Here is a 22,253-nt window from a genome sequence, read left to right as displayed (position 1 = left end):
TGTATACTAGACACGGTCATTTGCCATAATGTGAATGTTTGTCCTAAATGATTTTTTGATGTATAAATCGACTTTATTTATCTTCCAGAATACATTTATATATTCTCTCTTCTTAATACGCCTCTGAAGAAGGGACATCATCCTGAAACATGTCAGGCTGACAGAGGAATATGTATTCACAGTCAAAAGCACAAAGAAATAGATAATGAGAAAGAACCTGTTTGTATCTTGTATAAGTATTTCTTGTAGAGATCTATGTTTAGATCCACTTGTTTTTATGCTTTTTTAAGCAAATTTCAATAAAAATTTTTTTTATATACTGCTGTTGTTTGCCTGTAAAGTCCCGCTGTACCGGGGGGTACAATAGGTTTCCCTCTTCTAGGGTCCTTGTTTTTTCGCAACATTAATTTGAGGGTTACCTCCCTCGGTGGTTCACCAGACTATACATAGTTCCCAAATTTGGCGTGCATTTTGTGGGTTGGTGGAGTAGGGACAGTTTCCTCACCTGGTAGGGACAGAACCAGAGACAGGGAAAGGTTCCTGACAAGAAGGGAAAGCATAGGGCTTGCAACTTCTCTGGACATTTGCCTGCTTGGGCAAAAGATGGCCAGGCTGCATTCTACCCCTCTTTACAGGCGCCATCAGTTTGGCTGAATCCTACATTGTTATTTGTGAAGTATCTTTGTGTTATTTCAGCAGGGCTTGGGAGCGAGCATGCATCAGTGCCCTCATGGGAAGCTGCTTCCCATGGGGGCACTGGAAAGAGAGGAGGGGAAAGGAGCGCTGGCGGGTAGGGGTGCAACGGATCAAAAAACTCACGGATCGAATCGTTCCTCGGATCAGAGTCACCGATCGGATCATTTTTCGGATCAGCAAAAAAAAAAAAAGACAAGACAAATCTTGTTACACCCACCAGAGTTTTAGATTTCACAGTTATTTTCAACACAGAATTGAGCTTATATGCTTAAATACAGTATTTGTAAATCCGACGGACTGTTTAGATGTTAAATTTTAAAAGCAGCAGCAAACCTGCTGACCTTACATGGTTGCTAATGTGACAGAACACCTCTGATTTTCACATTTAACTAAATGTTAAAAGCAGCAGGTTTAATTTAACATCTAAACAGTCCGTCGGATTTACAAATACCGTATAGCATATAAGCTCCGCTTTGTGTTTGAAAATACCTGTGAAATCTAAAACTCCGATGGGTGTAACAAGATGTCCGCTTGCCCCCTTCTCACTCTATCATTACTGTGCAGGAGTGTGGGGTGTAGCCAGATGGCGGTGACGAAACAACACTTCCTGACGAGACAGCGGCCGCCGCCGGGTGTATCAAGATGGCCGCCGCTAGGCCAAAGCCGCGGCCTTTCCTATGGTCAAGGCAGCGGAGCGCTCCGCGGATCGGGTGGTGTGCCGATCCGTGCAGGTTGACCCGTTCGGATCACGGATCGGTGACGATCCGTTGCACCCCTACTTGCGGTTGACCCGAGAATAGGAAGCTTGAGCCCCCCCAACTAATAGAAAATTAAATGAATGTTCCAAAAATGAAAAATCTACTGGTGCATGGACAGCTCTAAGCCTCGTACACACAATGAGATTATCGGACGAATGATCGTTCGGTTTTTTTTGCATTATAGTCTCATACCGAAAATGAAGAGGTTACTAAAGTTCTGAAAATTTTCGTAGGACAAAATACAACTTCAGAAGTGATGTAATGTGTTGAATTGTACTGTACTCTTGGTCTTTTTTTCCGGACAAATACTGTACTGGTTAAATGAAAATTGTACAATCTGGTATCTACATCCCGCACTCCTCCACAGTAAGGATACACTGAGAAGGGGGAAAGCGGACATCTTGTTACACCCACCGGAGTCTTGCATTTTACACTTATTTTTAACAGTAAACGGAGGTTATATCGTGAAATACAGTACTTAGAACTCCGTCTGGATTTGGTTGGTTAAATGTTGAATTTTAAAAGCAGCAGCAAGCCTGCTAATCTCACAGTAGTTTGCTGCTTTTGAAATTCAACATCTAAACATTCATACGGAGTTCTAAGTACTGTATTTCATGATTAAACCTCAGTTTACTGTTATAAAATAGTGTGAAATGCAAAACTCCGGTGGGTGTAACAAGATGTCCGCTTTCCCCCTTCTCAGTGTATCCTTACTATGGAGAAGTGCGGGGTGTAGCAAGATGGCGGCGACGAAATGTCACTTCCGTTACATATTCTGACGGGTCGCCTAATCTGATGAAACACCGGCAGGAGGGTGTGCTTAGCTGAGAAAGCCCCTCCTCCCCTCCTGAAGACTCATGGGATGTATGACATCATTTGTCTAGGCCAGACACCAGAAAGTAACTGAACAAATGTAAAAAAAAAGTAAACAATTAAATATGATATAATTTCCTATTTATTTACTAATGTTAGTAGCATAGGGATCAAAAATAGTCAATGTTGATTGAGAGAGTGATGTTCCACTTTAAAGGAGAAGTATATCCAAAGCTTTTTTTGGCTGTATTTCACTGATGGATCACAGGAGTGCGTTCTGCACTCCTGTGACCCGTTTTCATCTGACAGCAGGCTAAAGTCTGCTGTCAGCTGACATCACAGAGCCAGTCCAGGCTGGGATCCACCCAGATGCCTGGACCGGCAGCTGGCTCAACTGAGCCAGCTGCTCCCGCCCCCTCTATAGCTCAGCATTCCAGTGAGCGCTGGAGAGGCAAAGCAGAGAGCCAATGGCTCACAGTCATCAGCTCTCTGCAGCCTGAAGGCTTAGAGCTGAGTGATCAGGGGGTGTTTGATCACTCGGTTCTCAGTCTGGAGCCAGCGGGGGACTGATGCTGCATCCACCTAGGTGAGTATTTTTTTTTTTTTTTTTCACAAATCCCATACTTGACTTTTAAGCTCAAACGATACCCCCACCACACCCCCTTTAATTATGTAACAATATACTAAGCAGTGAAGGTACAATGGCAAATCTCTTCAAAGGGAAAACAGACGAAAACAAACAAAAACTTTAATAAAGTAGCAAAGCATGACTTCGTATATGTCACAGGAACAGGAAGTGAGGTACAATCTTCCTAATGTGGTCACAGACAGAAATAAAAACCTAAAAGACATGGTGACTCTTTCCCATTATATCCAAAGTTAAAGTAATTGTAAACCCTTACATATACCAATGAAGTGACAGAGATGAAACAAATCCTCTGACATAAGTTGTACCTGTTTATCTGCAGGATTCTCTTCTCTACAGCCATTCAAAATGCAGAATTTATAAAGCTTGTCTGAGAGTTCAGAAAAAGGGGGCGGAGGGCTAAAGTTACACTCCGCAGAGCTCAGTGAGGAGAGCTCTGATGATTGGAGGGAAGGGACACACCCCCCCTACACACAGGAACAGAGCTGAGGCTGTCAATCGGCGGGAGATCCCTCCCTTGTCACCATTTTTCTCTTGGTGTCAGGAAAACTCGTCAGAAGTGATTCATGCAGATAGCAGAGGAACGAAACAGCAGACAAAAATGACACTTAGTGCTCTGGATTGAGACAAGTACACACTATAGAGGAATATGTTTTGTTCATATTTCATGTCTGAGGTTTACAACCATTTAAATGTAGCACCCTGGTGTTTAGGCAAGGTTGCTAGTAAATTTAGTTTGCCAGGCAGTAGTTGTCCTGGTTAATTGTTAGTAGATCCACTGATTCCTCTTTAGTTCTGGACTTGCTGCACCTTCTCTCTTCTGTCGCTAGGTGGCGTTATGCTGGTGACATTAGATAGACAAGGCTTAGCAAGGTCAGGTTATGAATGAATGGGGTGTCTCAGCCAATTGGCAGGGGTTTCTTTAGCCCCTTGGCCTGCAGGGAGAGCCTATTTATTTGGGTGGAGTCAGGTAATCGGGGTTCTGTGCCACCTGGACAGCTGTCTGTGTGGACGTGTGTTATGCTGCCCCGGGCTGCTTGACGGGAAGCCTGAGGCCTATCCCGGGGACATCTGGCTGTGTGGCTGTCTGAGGGCCTATCCAGAAGCAGGAGAAACAGCGCAGGGTTGGGACTGCAGGGTTGAAGTTTACCCGAGAGTAACGGGGAACCAGTTGTGGTCGGAGGTAGAGGGGAAGCTGTTGCCTCTAAGGGACCATTCACCTTGTTACCGGAGACCACTGTGAGTAAGCTGGAGCCAGTACCAGAGCAGTCTTATCACCAGCCAGGGACGGTGAAGAAGTGGAAAAATTTCAGCAAGTGCCAAGCCAGGGACCCACCAGGACAGCAGAGGTGACGCTTGAGGAGCATCAGTGAGTGCCAAGCCAGGGACCCAGCAGGTGACACTTGAGGAAGATACCGAGTTATGGAAGTGGAAGAGCTCAGGGGATCCAGTGGCGATTGAGTCTGAGAGTCTAGTGAGAGACTGGGAGCTCAATGAGTAAAAGTCTACAGTGAGAGACTAAAGAGTGCGAGGATAGTTTTCTATTTAAGATACATTAATAATTTTGTTTGTTCAGCATGAAATGGAGCTCAGTTATGTAGCATGAGGCTGTATATTCTGCAATATTTACATTTTTGTTAAACTCATTCAATTAATCCAAGCTCTGCAAGCTGAGATAACATGCACTGCATTGATGCATTCGCACAATTTCACAGTAACCATGAGATAAACCAAAGTTCAGGAATATTCCTTTATCTCATTGTTTTGCAAATTTATGTACACTACAAACTGTATGATTGAATTGGTTATGATATCGCTGTTTTACTAACCTGACAGCTTATTATTCTAAATAGGAAGCCTTCATTTTGTTTGCAAATATTATAGATTCTCATTAGCAGCAAGAATAAGTCCTTGAGCACCTTTCATTACAGATCCATCATGGCAGCGCCTGTTAGCGGGCACCCACTCACCTGCTGCTGTCTGTTATCGGGGCATCCACTCACCTGCTGCTGTCTGTTAGCGGGCACCCACTCACCTGCTGCTGTCTGTTAGCGGGCACCCACTCACCTGCTGCTGTCTGTTAGCGGGGCATCCACTCACCTGCTGCTGTCTGTTAGCGGGCACCCACTCACCTGCTGCTGTCTGTTAGCGGGCACCCACTCACCTGCTGCTGTCTGTTAGCGGGGCATCCACTCACCTGCTGCTGTCTGTTAGCGGGCACCCACTCACCTGCTGCTGTCTGTTAGCGGGGCACCCACTCACCTGCTGCTGTCTGTTAGCGGGCACCCACTCACCTGCTGCTGTCTGTTAGCGGGCACCCACTCACCTGCTGCTGTCTGTTAGCGGGCATCCACTCACCTGCTGCTGTCTGTTAGCGGGCACCCACTCACCTGCTGCTGTCTGTTAGCGGGCACCCACTCACCTGCTGCTGTCTGTTAGCAGGCATCCACTCACCTGCTGCTGTCTGTTAGCGGGCATCCACTCGCCTGCTGCTCTCTCGTCCCTCACCTTGTTGTGTCACTGCCGCATCACCAGCCGTCCCATTAAAGTGAATGGGACTCTCGGTGAGCCAACAGCGGGTCAGAGGAGGAGTCGCTGTGGGGCAGAGATGACAGTTGCTCCTTAAAAATTATGATTTAAATTGAGTTGATTTAAATCAAGCCTTTTTACTTGTGATTTAAATCATGATTCAAATCAATCATGATTTAAATCGACTTGATTTAAATCAAATCCACCCTGTTTTCCATATTTCTACCATCACATACAGGTGTTAGGACTCGTAGCCCTGGGTAGAGTATATCTTCACTGGTTGTTTGGAATATGTAATTATTTAATATTTTCTTCTCCTTCCCAGTAAAGACATTGGAAGAGAAACTGAAAGAAAAGGAATTATTGGTTAATGCACAGGACAATGTAGAAATGGTAGCAGAACCCCTTCCACCACCACCTCCACCTCCACCACCACCACCACCGCCTGTGTGTTCATCTTCCAAAGCACCCAGTGAGTAAGTAAAAATCATTATCTGTTCTGAATTTCCTAGCCTAGATCTACAATGTCTTTAAGCTGTATTTTGGCCTTCATAGACCTTCTTGGGCATAGCTCCCAACTGGGCCCTGGGAAGTACCCCTTACTAAATGCAGAGGCACACTTGTCATGGCTTGCAAGTGCCACGTGCTCTAGGCATTATGGGGTGGGGCAGTGATTATATCGTTCTACATGTCCTCCTACGATTTGCTGCTTGTGTTCTTATGTACCATCACTACTGAAAGGATGTATGCTCCAGAAATTGTCCACGCGGCCATCTTGAGAAAGTCTGCATCTCAGCTTTACCATATGTTCTCCTCCTCTGGGATATCACTAGAGGGAAAGAGTCACAAAGCATACAGAGATTGTCTATGATCAAAGGCATGTGGCAGTCATCTGTTTAGAACCTGCATTCAAATGGAACAGGGAAAGGGCCACATTTGGCCCTCCAAAAATTCAGTTGGGCATACCTGCCTTAAAACATAAACCAGTTGGCTGTGATCCTTATAGCCTGCAGTGATGGCTGATAGTGCTGACCCTGGATGGATTTGTGTGTCTGGACTTGGTAGCCCGATCAGTGAGCACAATATTAGATAAAGATCTGTGTAACATGGAAAAGCAAATTGCTAGAAACAAAAATATGTTGGTGCTTCAACAGTTGATAAGATGAAACTCAGATTTTTCAATTTTGCAGCCCTCTGGCACTGGTGAGAGAACGGAGAGGACTTCGGACACCGGCAGCAGAGGTTATGACAGGTAAGCTTTTAGGTGATATCTGAAGGTGGTAAACCAGCACCATGTATGGTGACAGAATATTGGGTTCCCATTGGGTGGATAAGGATGCTCATTGTGTATATTGTCAAGGTGGCAGCCGTGTTCTGTTAGTTTTCACTTGTTAGTTTTCTATTGGCATGATTGTGAACACATTGCTGGATTAACTGTGTATCTAGGGGAAAACAGAATCCTTACTTTACACCAGGGGGTCTCTAAAGTTTCTGAACAAAGGGCCAGTTTATTGTCCTTCAATGTGGCCGGGGGGGAAGAAAATGTTGTGGAATCAGTGGGAGTGAACAATACCCCATCATTGGTATCATTGGGAGTAATAGTACTCCATCATTGGTATAAGTGGAAGGAATAGTGCCTCATCATTGGTATCACTGGAAGCTAAAGTGCCCCATCATTGGTGTCAGTGGAAGGAAAAGTGCCCCATCATTGGTGTCAGCAGAAAGAATAGTGCACCATCATTGGTATCAATGAGAGGAATAGTGCCCCATCATTGGTATAGTGCCCTTTTATTGGTGTCAGTGGGAGGAATAGTGCCCCATCTTTGGTATCAGTGGGGGTAATAGTGTCCCCTCATTGGTATCAGCAGGGGTAATAGTGCCCCATCTTTGGTATCAGTGGGAGTAATAATGCCGCATCTTTGGTATAAGTGGAAGGAATAGTGCCTCATCATTGGTATCAATGGAAGCAATAGTGCCCCATCATTGGTGTCAGTGGAAGGAACAGTGCCCCATCATTCGTGTCAGTGGGACGAATAGTACACCATCATTGGTATCAATGAGAGGAATAGTGCCCCATCATTGGTGTCAGTGGAAGGAATAGTGCCCCATTATTGGTGTCAGTGGCAGGAATAGTGCCCCATCTTTGGTATCAGTGGGGGTAATAATGCCCCATCATTGGTATCAGTGGAGGTAATAGGTCACCACCTTTGGAATCAGTAGGGGGTAATAGTGCCCCATTATTGGTATCAGTAGGGGTAATAGTGCCCCATCATTTTTATCAGTGGAGGTAATAGTGCCCCATCACTGGTATCAGTGGGATTAATATTGGTCCATCTTTGGTATCAGTGGAAAGAAGAATTGTCCCTTATTGGTATTAGTGGGAGGAATAGCGCTCCATCATTGGTATCAGTGGGTGGAACAGTGTCACATTGTTGGTGTCAGTGGCAGGAACTATGTCCCACTGTTGCTGACAGTGGGGGGAATAATACCCCAAGGACCGGATAAAAGCAACAAGCAATAGCCCAGGCCGCAGTTTGGAGACCACTGCTTTACACAATGCTCAGCAAAGTGTCCATGAGTACAGACAGCAGTGTGAACCTGGCCTGCCTCCCCCTCATGGTCTAGAGCAGTGTTTCTCAACCCTTTTTCAGTCAAGGCACCCTTTAAAATTATGGAGGCACTCCATTCTAAAATGTAAAAAACAACAACGTAAATAATAATTTTACAGTGCAAGCTCCACACATGTAGGAGACCCATCATTAGAGGTGATTTATGTTGGGTGTCGACTGGAATTCCAGCATTTGTTCTTCCTCATTTTCTCTCCCCCTCGCATCTAACGTGACCCCAATGCTGACAGAGATGGGTCAAACAAAGATGCTGTGCAGGTGCCTGATGTCCTTCTTATCAACCCATGACATCAGTGGTTGTTAGGACACTGGTAGCTGGCCTACACAGTGCCCAAGGTTGTACTGCTGCACAAAAAACCTGTGGCTTTGAGTAACAGAAAAGTAGACTTGATCCACCCGCTGGCTTGTAAACAATTTTGGCCAATTTGGTGCAATTTTTTGCCAAGGCACCTCTGAAGAACCCAGAAGGCACTCTAGTTGAAAAAGGCTGGTCTATAGTCCTGATCCCTAACATATTTTTACAATGCTTTACTGCCAACAAGAAGCTGATAATTCAGCATTCCTCTTACATTGATGTATTACCCTGATGTTTAGGCAGGGTTGCTAGTAAATTTATTTGCCAAGTGATAGTTGCCTTGGCCAATTGATAGGAGGTCAAGTGATTTCACCCTAATTCTGGAATTGCTGCACTTCTCTCTTCTGTCACTAGATGGCCGGGTATCTGGTGTCATTAGATAAGACAAGGGCATTGCAAGGACAGATTAGGAATGACTGGGGTATCTCAGCCAATGGGTAAGGATTTTCTTGCGTCCCTTGGCCTACTGAGAGAACTTTATTGGGGTGGAGTCAGGTGATCAGAGTTCTGTGCCACCTGAATGGCTGTCTGGGTGTCTGTGTTGTGCTGCACCGGGCTGCTAGGCCAGAGCCTGAGGCCTATCCCGGGGACATCTAGCTGCTAGGCTATCTGAGGGCCTATCCAAGAGAGTAACGTAGGGTTGGGATTGCAGCTTGCAGTCCAACCAAAAGTAACAGTTCTGCCGGCCAGGAGAACCTGTCGTGGTCGGAGGTAGAGGGGAAGCTGTCGCCACTAAGGGACCATCCACCTTGTTACCAGGGACCACTGTGAGTAGCTGAAGCAAGTACCAGAGCAGTATTCTCACCAACTGGGGACGGTAAAGAATTGGGAAACTTCAGCATGTGTCAAGCCAGGGACCCAGCCAGCAGAGGTGATGCTTGCAAAGCAGCCTTGTGTGCCAAGCCAGTGACTGAGCAGGCCAGTGGGGTGACGCTTGAGGAGTATCTGTGAGTGCCAAGCTAGGGATCCAGCAGGGAAGCGGGGGTGACGCTTGAGGAGGATACTGTGTGAGAAGATTGGAAGAGCTCAGGAGATCCAGTGGCAGTGGATCAGCAAGTCTAGTGAAAGGCTGGGAGGTCAGTTGAGTGAAGATCTACAAGCAGAGATTGTAGAGGAAGTGAAGGAGTTTGTTACAACTTGTGTTAGAAACTGTTACAAGACTGTGCCATAGGAAATATAGCGGTCCTACTCATGTAGATGTGGTGTCTTGCTGGATGCCTTTCCCTTCATGGCTGTCTACCTATAGAAGTCTCGGAGTCTGCTAAATTAACATTGCAACTACTACTCTCTCCCACAGTTCTGTTTTAAAGACAATAAACCTCTTTGCATTCAAGAAGTGTCTGGCGCCCATGAATCTATCTTACATTACACCCACCATGCCTCGTAACCCACTCTACACAGAAGGATGTCGGCCGTCCCTAACTCTGGACATCACCATTAGGCCCCGAGAGGCCCGGGACTTGGCTACATTATATTAGCTAGCCCTCGTGTCACTCACTTGTCAGTGATTGCATCTTAGTACTGAGCAGCTCCTTCCTCCATTGTGCTTTGAGTCTTCTTGCCAGTAGCAGAGTGGAACACTTATATAAACATTGTCTTCGGAGCAGTGGCGGCTGGTGGTAAATCTTTTGTGGGGGGGGGGAACAGTGCACCCACCACCCTCCGGTCGGTTGGGTAACCCTGATGGGCACTAATGAGAAGGCACTGATAGGCAGCACTGATGAGCAATACTGATAGACCGCATTGATGGGCACTCAAGAGGAGGAACTGATAGACAGCCCTGATGGGCACTGAGAGGCAGCACTGATGAGGCTGAACTGATAATCAGTGCCCTGAATATCAGTATAAATGTGCCCTGTCAGAATTACTGATTAGCGGCTCTCCTTTCCTCACACTGTGACAGCGTGATTGGACTCGATCAGCTGTGATTGGATATGGTAAAGGGCCACTGTAATTGATCAGCTGTGTCCGAAGGACACTGCAATCACAGAGCGTGCCGAATGCGTGCCTCTGGGGGCACGCGAGGGACGGGGTTCTGGGAGGACGTGCATGGATGCCCCCTCAGAACTGGACGACCACGTGTAGCCATCTTTTGGCTATAGCACTGTCGGGAAGTAGTTAAGATCTACCAACAACTATATAGTGCAAGTGCCTGCCTGATGGACAGTAGGCAGAGCCATGCAAACTGGTGCTTTACACCCCATTGGCCGGTCACACATCCAGAAATTGGTGGTATATAGTGCAACTATGGCCTAATATTATAGAGCCATTTATTCCAAACTGCATACAGTTGTTTAAGACTATTTTGCCACCACCAGTGCAGTGCATGGAAACCATGTGTTCTATGGAGTAGGGTTTGAACCTAATGAGACATTATATATATACAGGTTATGGTTGGAGCACAAATTTCCTCTCTTTGTTTAGTTTCCCCCAATGTCAAAGAAAAGGCCATCCTGGAAATGAAGCAAAGAATCGAGCAAGGTGCTATCCTAAGGCCTACACCGAAAATCGGACAGGTCAGTTCTACACTTTCTGAATGATCATTTTACATTTAATAAAGGGTGTTTACATTTCAATAACTGCTATATGTTAAGAGTTGATAAAATGACTCCAGGTTTAATTGTCAAAGCTTAATTGAACAAGTTAGAAGCTGATTGGCTACCATGCAGAGCTGCATCAGATTTTGATAGCTCCTGTTTTAGTAAATCTACTCCATTCTGTATTTAGAAAGGTGTACAAAGGGAAAAAAGTAATTTAACAAGGAAAGAGAACTGGTCCTGGAGCATGCATGTTACACTGGTGTTTTTTTTTGTTCAGCCCTCTCACTCCTTTTCAGTGGCCCTTAATGGTCAAAGGCGTCAAACTCTATTTCATTGTGAGCCATATTAGCATTAAGGGTTGGTTGTTCCTGCAAGACTAGTGGTCCAGAGCACCCCACCTCCCCTGACATCAGATGTAAAGAGCCCACCAACCATCAGAAGTCAAGAGTCTCCCACCCTCCCCTTACATCACAGTGCACCCTCCTTACCTGGTGCTGATGCCAGAAAGAATCTGGGGGCGAAGCTGGAAAGCAGAGTGTGCAGGGTCTGGAGGAGGACCAGAGGTGGGCTAGAGTCAGCTGCCGGTGTCTGCTGAACGATGAGACCACGGGAGGCAGAGACGAGGGGGTTCTGCGGCTGCACAGAGAGGCGCAGGATCTGTACGAAAGTTCTGTCCACCTCTCTGCTGCTGACTGCTGAGATGGGGAAGGGGGGGGAGCAGAAACAAGCCTCTCAAGATCTGGGGGTGGAGTTCTGTCCTCCTCTCTTCTGCTGCCAACTGCTGAGACAGGGAGGGGGGGCAGAGACGAGCCTCTCCACGGCTGTACAGAGAAGCACAGAATCTGGGGGTGGAGTTATGCCCTCTTCTCTGCTGCTGACTGCTGAGACAAGGTGGGGGCAGAAACTAGGGGGTTTCCCCTGCTGTACGAGAGGTGTCACATGAAATTGCCTGGAGGGCCGGATTTGGCCCGTGGGCCTTATATTTGACATGTGGTCATAGGTTAAAAAAAATGTGCTCCCAGCTGTTCTCCAGTTGATAAGTTACACATCCTTAAATAATTTTGCAGCTAAAACCTTCAGGAAATGTTCTATGCCCCCTTTCTCTAGGATAAAAACAGCCTCATCGCTGCTCCATGTACAGAGCCCTGTGTTGTTAGTGAACACATTGCTCTGTGCTGTGATTCGCTAAGCCGATCAGCAGGTCCCAGCCATAAATCAATGTCCTGTACCAAATCACAGCACAGACGGGGTGGCGCGTGTGCACCGTACTCAGGATTGTCAGATCACGTACATGTATGTGATCCGGCCCAGTGGGGCTGCTCTGCCACAGTAAAAGGGCGGTGGGTGGTCCGCAAGTGGTTAAAGAGACCATGTCACCAAATTTTTAAATTAAAATTAATTAAAAATTAAAAATAAATAAATAAAAATTGCAGGTAAAAGCACAGAAAAATTAAGCATCCTAAATACGTATTTGCAGCATTTTCCCTTTTCTTTAATTATTTTTTATTCATTTGCATTGCCTTTAAAATTGCTAGAAAATGTGACCACTCCAGGAAGAGTCAATTCCCTAGCACGGCCCCCTCCTTCCTTGCACATCATAGGTCTCTCCTCTTCTGGGAGTTTGCTCTGTGCGGGCCCAGCTCCCCCAACCCACCCCATCCTAAATAAACCTTTATGCAACAGCCAGTAGAAGAATGAAGGTAAAGTGACCGCCCTGAATCTGCACTCAGCAGCAGTCTCAGAGTTTTGGATGCCTACACAAGGGAGGCTCTTATAGGTAAATACCATGTATGAAATACAGTAAATGCCCAAATAATTTTATGGGAAGATTTTTGTAAACATAAATGTTCTGGCAACAGGCTCTCTTCAACTTTCTGAGCGGTATGTTGCTGGTGTAATGCTCTCCACAGAAATTGCTCATAAAAAATGTGATTTCAGGGTAAAAATCAATATCAAATGAATATTAAAAAAAAAAAATAAAAGAAATAATAATAAATTAAAATTAGAATAATAAAAAAAAATGTTAATTAAAGAATGAATAGAAAGAGATCTAGTAATAGTGTAACAAAATCGCTTCTTAATAATTGAACTTTTTGTATTTGTACTGCGACTTTCCTGCCATTTACCCAAAATAAACTTTTTATGAGTACCCAAGGCATTTAAATTATTATTTTTTTTTTTTAGGGATAATTCCTCCCCCCCCCCCCCCAACTCCTAAGTGGAATTTCATTAACCTGCAGCTTTCACACGGAATTTACATTTTTGTGTCTGAATTATAATGATCCAATTTTCCTCTTTCTCCAACTCTTAGAGAGAATGTGCTGCAAACAAACGGAAGAGCGTAATTAGTGAATTACAGGGAGTATTGCTGGTGAGTATCAGGAATAGAGTTTTATGGGATTGGGGGGTCAGCTTAAGGTTGACCAGCTTAAGAGCAAACTCAACATTTTCCATTCATTTAATTCTAACATAATCCTAAAAGCAGTCATGTATTGTATTTATGCTCCTAAATCCCCTGGGAGCCCCAAAAACTATGGCCCTATATATGTATATGGCAGCTTCCAGGTTGAATTTTGGAACTTGCACACCCCTGGCATCTCTTGGGACAATGGACCATCTTTTCCTGGCTGCGAGGGTTGCAGGGAGCACAGATGAAACCACCCCTAGGTAGTGCTCTGAAGGTAGTTAGGACCCTGAGTGCTCTGAAGGTAGTTAGGGCCCTGAGTGCTCCGAAGGTAGTTAGGACCCTGAGTGCTCTGAAGGTAGTTAGGACCCTGAGTGCTCTGAAGGTAGTTAGGGCCCTGAGTGCTCCGAAGGTAGTTAGGACCCTGAGTGCTCTGAAGGTAGTTAGGACCCTGAGTGCTCTGAAGGTAGTTAGGACCCTGAGTGCTCTGAAGGTAGTTAGGACTCGGAGTGCTCTGAAAAATAAGTAGAAGCTCATAATCTGCTTGAAAAGGCTTTAGTATATTAAGAATGTGAATTTAAAGAGAACCCGTGCTTTGTACATGTAGATCAAAAGAGCAGGTTCAGGGTGATGATGGCCCCATCAGCTGCCATACTCACCTACTTTTAGATCCCCTGGTGCTCCATTTGCCCTCTGAGTGCAAAAAGACTGAGCCTTGTATAAGGACCTGGAACCTACACAAGACAGAGGACTCTCTACAATTTGACAGCACTGGGTATCTAAGTGGCCAATCTCCAAGTACCAGCGCCATCACAGGGGAGAAAGGAGAGTAAGTCCCATGCTCCTCATACCTGGAAGTACAGAGTAATTCTCTTTACCCCTAGAAGCAGGTAGGCAAAAGTAGAAGGTCAGAAACAGTAACTGATTGGGCCACTATTAAAGTGTACCTGTTGTTTTTTCCCCTCAATTTAAATTTATCTGAGGGAACAAAACATCTATTTTCCAACAATTGCTATTTTAGTAATCCTGCTTTGTGTTAAAACTTAAAGCCCAATTCTGGGAAACTTGAAAACTCTCACTTGCAGTAGGGCTGCGCCTGCACCACAGGGGTTAGTTGCTCTTTTAGGTGTAGGGGGCGTAGAAAAGCTGTTTGAACGGACCCTGCAGCATCTTCTCCCTCATGTTCCATTCGTCTAAGGTCCTGATGTCATCAAGAGTAAGACATGGATCATACAGTATGTGCCCATGCATATTAGGATGATTGGAGGAATATTTTATGCTCAACAGTTAGAGGCAGGAAAAAAACCTTACTTATTTGCGTTTCTGAATGGAATTCAGGTAGAAAAAACATGTAAACTGTGTACAAAAACGCTCTATATGAGCATTTTTTTTTTCTGCCAAGGAAACTGGTGTTTTTTTAAGCCCAGTGTGCATGGAGTCTTACAATATACAATGAGCTGCCTATGCATAACTCAAGGTACATTCTCAGCACAGTACCTGTGTGCTGGAAGAGATGAACTCCCACGATGGTCAATCAAGACAGCCATAGACCTGGCACCTGGAAGAAGCCTGGGAGAAGATGTTGGCACTGGCGAGGGACCTTGCAGGTGTCAAGTTGGAGCGGAGGTGAATATTTGTGGCTTTAGTTCCATATTAATTGTCTTTGTGTTACCCAAAATTTTTTGAATTTTTTTAAATTTTAGTGCAGCATTTGGGCAAGGAAGGGGGGTCTTCAGTTAATAAGTAGACCTTGCCTGTAGTTCAAGGTCTGCTTTAAGATGTACACTATACAGTACAGTGTAACAATTGTATATGAACATAAAAAGCAGGTATAGATTTTATTTAAATCGGAGGTTCCCCCCCCAAAAAAAAATTAAAAGTCAGCAGCTACAAATACTGCAGCTGCTGATTTTTAAATTAAGGACACTTACCTGTCCAGGGTGCCCGCAATGTTGGTAGCCGAAGCTGATCAATCGCTCAGCTCTCGGCTGCTGCCGCCGCCATCCTCGGTGAGGGAATCAGGAGGTGAAGCGTTGCGACTTCACTTCCTGGTTCCTTTGCCCTGACAGACCCCCCCCCCCCCCCAAATACAAAATACTCACATATTTTGTACTCTGCCATTCTGGTCATTTGTCAAAGCATGTGACCTTCTCTCCACTTCCCCCCATTGTCACATGGGGTGGGCAGAAGGTAATTAACTGTGTAAGCTCTGACCCCATCCAGCAAAGAGCTTACACATGAATTAGCTTCAGTGTTCTGACATATTATTGGAGTGTTGGGGGAGCGTAAGGAAGGCAAGTATTAGTGGATAGAAGGTGGCCTGTCAAGAAATCCTGCCACTCCACGTGGAAGAGCAAAGTGACTGAATCTCTTTTGTTTTGCCAACTGTGTCTCATGGGAGAGATTCCCCATAAATTTCCTGTTCCAGGGATAGAAAAATCGAAATACCCCCTGGGTGGGACTTTAAATTGGCAACAACACTCAAAGGTAATAAAATGGATATTTATTGAAAAAATAAAGAATAAAAAATCATCAATGACATATGATGATTACTAAAACACACATAGACTATAGACAAAGTTACGATGAACACAATAACATATTAACTTGCAGTAGAATTTTGGTAAATATATCAAAAAATTGCTCTCCATTGTCCGAGAAAATCTTCGGTACCCATCATATGTCATTGATGATTTTTTTATTCTTAAAGATCAATTTTATTACCTTTGAGTGTTGTTGCCAATTTAAAGTCCCACCCAGGGGGTATTTCGATTTTTCTATGTATCTATGGATGTGGCAACTAACTATCCTGTTCTGTTATGGTGAAAACACTCTTCTGTTCCATAGATGGAACAGGAAGTAATAGGTAATGTCCCCAAAATTAAAGGCATTCCCCTTTTACACCGTTAATGCTGGAACGGGTATCATCATTGGAAGACCTACCCTCACTTTACCCTCCCTAACCTTCAGTTTTGGTGAAAGCATTCACCCCAGAGGGGGCAGACCAATGTGTCCCCACTGGGGTAAATCACCCCAGAGGGGACACAGACCAATTCAAAATTAAATTAAATAAAAAATATATATATTTTGCATTAGCATTTTAAAGCAGAACTTGAGGCATGTCAACCATGCCCCCCCCCCCCCCCTCATTTCAATCCTAACCCCACAGGAAACATGAGTGGTTATAAATCTAGTAAAAAAATATCTCATTTATAAGATCAATACTTTCTTTTTCTGCTGGATGTAGCAAGTCCTTAAATCTTTTCTTACAGAACACAGCAAGAAAGCCGCTAAGGAGAATGAGCCGGCGCAGAATCAGCCGCAAAGCCAAAGACAACGAGCTTAGCTGTTTGCTGAAGAAACGAAGGCAGATTGTGGATCACAATCCACCGGCTGACAAGACGGCAGAGGTTTCAAAACAAACACAGGAACAGACTGCAGAGACAAAGAGACAAACCCAGGAGGAAGGTTAGAAAAATAAAAATGAAAGCTTAAAGGTTCAAAACTAAAGGTGCAAAGCATAATACAAGATTATTATTTCATTATGGTGCTTAAAGAAGAAGGAACAATTAATTTTTTAAATCTTTAATGAATCCTCCAATGGATCAATTGCATACAGTATAGCATTGGACCTGTTCTGACCCTTAGCACTCTTGTCTTAAAAGCAAATCTTACTTTTGGTAATGCTGTGCTGTAGCTCCACCCTTGTATGAAGACCAATATTTGGGTGTTCCAATGCAGGAACTACAGAAAAGCACTTTAGTTACTGCTCCCTCTAAGATTACCATTGTGTACAGCCCCAACAGTGCTGACTGTTCATTCACAAATTCATTTGTAAACTATCAGTCAGCATTGCGGGGCTGTGTGATCTATCTGCTGGCACAACGTATGTGTACTAGCAGTTGCAAACCTAAAGTAATATTAAAGGTGTGTTATTTAAAAATAAACATGTTATACGTACCTGCTCTGTGCAGTTGATTTGCACGGGGCAACCTGGATCCTCCTCTCCTCTGGTCCCCTGCCGGTGCTCCTGACTCCCATCCAAGGAGGCTCACTCCCGACCCACTGCTCTGCGTGTTCATTCACACACACAAAGCCGCGGCTAAGCCCGTGCCCCCTCTCTCTCCTCATTGGCTCACTGGCTGTGATTGACAGCAATGGGAGCCAATGGCTCCTGCTGCTGCCTCAGTCAATGAGCAGTGAGAGTCCCCGGAGGACCTCTGCACATGGCTGGATCGAGATGCGGCTTAGGTAAGTATTAGGGGTGCTGCTGCACACAGAAAGTTTTTTTACCTTCATGCATAGAATGCATGAAGGTAAAAAAACCTTGAGCCTTTAGAACCAGTTTAACACACAGCCCAGACAGTACTGACATACATAAATTCAATAGAAGCCAATCAGTCAGTAGTACAGGGCTGTGTGATCTACCTGCCAGCACATTGTATGTATACTAGCAGCTGCAGACCTAACCCACAGCCCATACAGTGCTGACTGTTCATTCACAAATTAATTAGTAAACTATCACCAGCACTAAGGAGGCATGTGACCTATCTGCTGGCACATTGTATGTGTACTAGAAGCTGCAGATCTAACACACAGCCCCGCAGCGCTAACCGTTTATTCACAAACTCATTTCTAATCTATCAGCCAGCACTGTGGGGATGGGTGATCTATCTGCCGGTACGGTGTATGTGTACTAAGAGCTGCAAACCTAACACGCAGTAATTGACTGTTCATTCATAAATTCAATAGAAACAAATCAGCCAGCTCTGCGGGGTCATGTGATTGGTCTGTAGCAGCACTGACTGACCTTTAGCTTGTGTTATGAATGGAGCTGATCCTGCCAATGGTGTGGTGAATGGTGGCACTCATCTCCAGAGCATCCCTGCTGCCAGAGCACTGTCAATCAGCCCTTATTAGGTATTCTTCTCCTTGCTAGCAGTGTGGTTGGAAAGCTGCGGAGGGAGGGGTACAAGCTGCTTAGAAACAAGGGTGTGGATCCAGGGCACCTCCACTGGGAACCTGAGTTTTAAAAGATTGAAAATCAGTTGATTTTCCCTAAACATGCTAACAGTGTGGATAGAAGAATCTTCACTGTCAGCTTTTGTACTGAGTAGCCACTGCACCCGTGGCTACCTGGATACAGTGCTGCTATTTTTGTGCCTGGAGTTCAGCTTTAAATATGACTTTTCAAGTGTTTTATTATATCTGTTCAAAAAATGTCTGTTGATCCTGACAGAAATTCAGTTGCCCTTTGTCCTGTTCACGCTGCCTGTGTTATCTCAAGGGATAGAATCAGTCCTCCTAGTTCTTCACTTAGACAAGAGAACAATTTCCCTTATGTCATTGGTCTCCAAACATGCAGCCCATGGGCCTGATGCAGCCCTTTGCTTGCCTTTATCCAGCCCTTGGGGCACTGTTCCTTCATGCTAGCACTAACAATGTGGCACCATTCCTTCCACTGACACCAACAGTAGGCCACTACTCCTCTTACTGACACCAACATAGGGACACTATTCCTTCCACTAACACCAATGATGGGGCACAATCCCTTCCACTGACACCAACAGTGGGGCACTATTCCTTCCACTGACACCAATGATGGCCCTTTGTTTAGAAAGTTTGGAGACCCGTGCCCTATGTTATAGAGATGAGGAGTGGAGCTGGTGTTCTGTAGTTTAGCAAAAGAAAACTGGGCAGGGCTGACACAGTTGCTTGCGATTTCAGAGCAGTCAATAACAGAAAATTGGTAGCTGAGAGCATTTTTGTCAGGATCCACAGTTATTTGTTGGTGTTCCACTGATAAAACAAAGGTAAATATGCATGCATTAATGTAGAGATGTACTGCATATGTTTATTTTTCTTTCGCCCTAATATAAATTTTAAAGGAGATGTCAAACTTCTTCCATTCTCCGATTATTATTCTATTTGGGAGCTCCTTAATTTCCAACTATGTAACCATTGCCAAGGAGTTGGTCCTGTGGTTTTTGCCAACGGTTTTTTGGGGACTGATCTTTAGGATCAATCAGATGCTCTGCCTAAAGCTCCTCCGGGTTTTTCAATTTCCTTTTACATGCTCATCTAGCTCTCCCTGCTTAGGTTACCATTCAGGAAGTGGTTTCCATTATGTAAAGCAGATAATAAATTAATCAGAATTTAACATTTGTATATGTAAAGTTCCTCCAGCAGATTGCTGCCTAGGCCTTGTCCTTGGGTGCTGCTTCCTCTCACAGAAATCTGGGGCTAGTAAATCTAAAATTATGTCATATTGTTATTAGGACTCCTTCCTCTTTCTTACAGGTGGATCACAGGCCCCTGAGGTGGCTTCCCCATTGCAGAACAATCCAGTTTTATTGAAGGTGAGACAGAGAACATCACCAGTAGAGGGCCGTCGAAGCAGCCAAGTACAATGGCAATAGTAAAATGACTTCACCAAAGCCCAACTTCGACAACCAATTTGTACAAAGTGAGCTTGCTGTAGAGTCAAGGGAAACTGATATTGTGTTTTGTGTGTCCTTGTTCACTTACCCCTGTTACCAAATCCATAGTTTAAAGAAGAGATAAAAAGAAAATATGCTATGGAGTTCCTAAGCTAAAGCAAAATTTAAGGATACCTGACCGTCACACCTATATGGGTTTGTTAGACAGCCCATTCCAAAACCATGGGCATTATTATGGAGCCCACACCTCTTTGTGGCTATAAAAGCCTCCACTATTCTGGGAAGGCTTATGGCAAGATTTTGGAGAGAGTGTGTCTGTGGGAATTTGTGAGGTCACGTATTGATGTTGGATGAGAAGATCTGGCCCACAGTTGGTGTTCCAATTCATCCCAATGGTGTTAGCAGGGTTAAGGTCAGGGCTCCGTGGAGGCCACTCGAGTTCCTCCACACCAAACTCATCACCATGTCTTTATGGAGCTAGCTCTGTGCACAGGAGAAGCCATGTTTGAACTTTTTGGCGATACAATATGTGTATAATAGTCTCTATTGTATGGTTATCATTCATCCCTGTTTTGAGAGGCCTGTCCCCAGAAAACAAATGTCCCCAGCTGTGACCCTGGAGGCAGTGAATGCAGGTCAATAAAATAAAGAAAGCTGCTTCAATGCTTTTTTTCTGCACTGGGAACCTGAGGATAGAACATGCTACACACCAACCCTCACTCCTCAGTTTGGGGCTCTGGTAATATGGCAGGGGGGAATGGGAGCTCAGTGCTCGGCCATTGCTGGGGTGACCTGTCACATGATGCAGAAGCAGCTTCTGAGCTCAGAGGCGTGATGTTGAATGGATGAAGATGGTGGTTTGGTGCTGGGTTCTCTGCTCGCTGTGGGGTCCTGTCCTGCCAATTACCAGCCACCACCATCAACTGGCAGCATCGAAGCCCAAGAAGGTTTGGAGGAGGATCAACACTAATATCATGTGAGACACTGACATGTATTGGGTCTGGTTAAACTTTTGTTTTTATGGCTATTTTTTTGGTTTACGTGTGATGAGCACATGACCTAAATTGTAAATAAACAATATAGTACACCAATGGTGAAGAGGATTTGCAATATGTGCACCAGAAAATGGAAAATTGCAATTCAGTTTCTGATCCTTAGTACATGCAAACTCCATGCCGATAATGTCCTGGCTGATTCAAAGCAGGAACCCTACTTTTGCCAGACACATCTGTTGTAACCTTTGCTTTTTGCTAAATAAAGAGTGAAATGCCAAGCGCGGTCCTAGAATCTGTCTTGACTTGAATATGTGTATAATATTTACTGCAAAATAGCACCCAGGCCCATAACTGTGAATCTGTACAAAAGGATAAGTAGTGGGATCTTTTGAGGTAACTTCACTGGATGCATAGATATCTGTCTGCAGTCTCCCTCATTTCAATTTTAGTACTTGAAACTTCCTTGATTTTAGACTCCTGAAATCCTCAGGAGCAACAAGGGGGGCCACCAAAAAGCAGCCAAATGAAATAGACATGTGCTGGCAATTAACGTGCTGACTGAACGAGGGTGCAGAGTGAGCACAATGATGACCCTAAATATGTACTGCTGCTCTTTCACTGTCCAATCAGTGTGTTGGGGGTGGGGGAGGCACATTGAGGAGGGTGTCCAGATCACAAATTTGGCTATGCAAAATTACAATCCTTTTGTCAGGAAAATCAGTTCATGTATGTATTTTACTGCTTGGAGTTCAGCTTTAAAATGAACCTGTATCCAATGAAACATATTTAAATTGGTCAAAAGTAGCAGAAGTGCAGCACATCCCTCTGTTTAAACTGAAGAACATACTAGGAACCCCATAACCCATAAGCTCATTTAAGAAAATATAGACTTCAATTCTGATTCTAGAACACTGTGACACCCCTTCCAATCCCCCACAGTCTCAATGACCAATAATAAGTTGTGAGTGGAGGTAGATTCCATGTCATAGTTCCAACCTGAGCTTAAGGGGCCAAGTCATACTAATCCTGTTGGTGGTTATACTGCACCAGTGACCATGTTGCTACAAGACCACTTACCTTTTCCCATGGTGTGACTCTCTTACTGGTCAACAAGTGTGACATTGATTAGCCACTGCTCCTTCACTAACAAGCAAGGATCAGCTGTGTGGTGACCAGCACAGGTCCAGTGGATCATTAGGGAAGATACCGGTTGCAACTGATTCTGGTGAGATTTGCCAATGTGGCATGGCACTCAACAAATGAACTGCTCAACATAGAAGGGCAAAATCTATAGACTAATGTCGCGTACACACGATCGGACTTTACGGCATACTTGGTCCGACGTACCGGATTTCGTCGGACATTTCGATCGTGTGTGGGCTCCAGCGGACTTTGTTTTCTCAAAAGTTTGACGGACTTAGATTTGAAACATGTTTCAAATCTGTCCGAC

The 22,253-nt window shown here is 44.7% G+C and overlaps 1 protein-coding gene across 1 annotated transcript in view; it reads left to right on the top strand.

The window, feature by feature from the left end:
- The window catches only part of LOC141120832 (uncharacterized), a 97,745-nt gene extending 76,650 nt beyond the window's left edge, over positions 1-21,095 (top strand). The window contains exons 11-16 of the mRNA XM_073611040.1: positions 5,768-5,918; positions 6,633-6,694; positions 10,849-10,940; positions 13,276-13,335; positions 16,641-16,836; positions 19,669-21,095. Coding sequence (XP_073467141.1) covers positions 5,768-5,918; positions 6,633-6,694; positions 10,849-10,940; positions 13,276-13,335; positions 16,641-16,836; positions 19,669-19,787 — 680 coding nt within the window. The 3' untranslated portion in view covers positions 19,788-21,095. The remainder of the gene's footprint in view (positions 1-5,767; positions 5,919-6,632; positions 6,695-10,848; positions 10,941-13,275; positions 13,336-16,640; positions 16,837-19,668) is intronic.
- Positions 21,096-22,253: the final 1,158 nt, after the last annotated feature.

Source organism: Aquarana catesbeiana, linkage group LG01 (genome assembly GCF_042186555.1).
Source record: "Aquarana catesbeiana isolate 2022-GZ linkage group LG01, ASM4218655v1, whole genome shotgun sequence".
NCBI classification, from domain to species: Eukaryota; Metazoa; Chordata; class Amphibia; order Anura; family Ranidae; genus Aquarana; species Aquarana catesbeiana.
The sequence above is the reverse complement of the archived record's forward strand: the minus strand, read 5'-3'. Positions and strand labels throughout refer to the sequence as shown.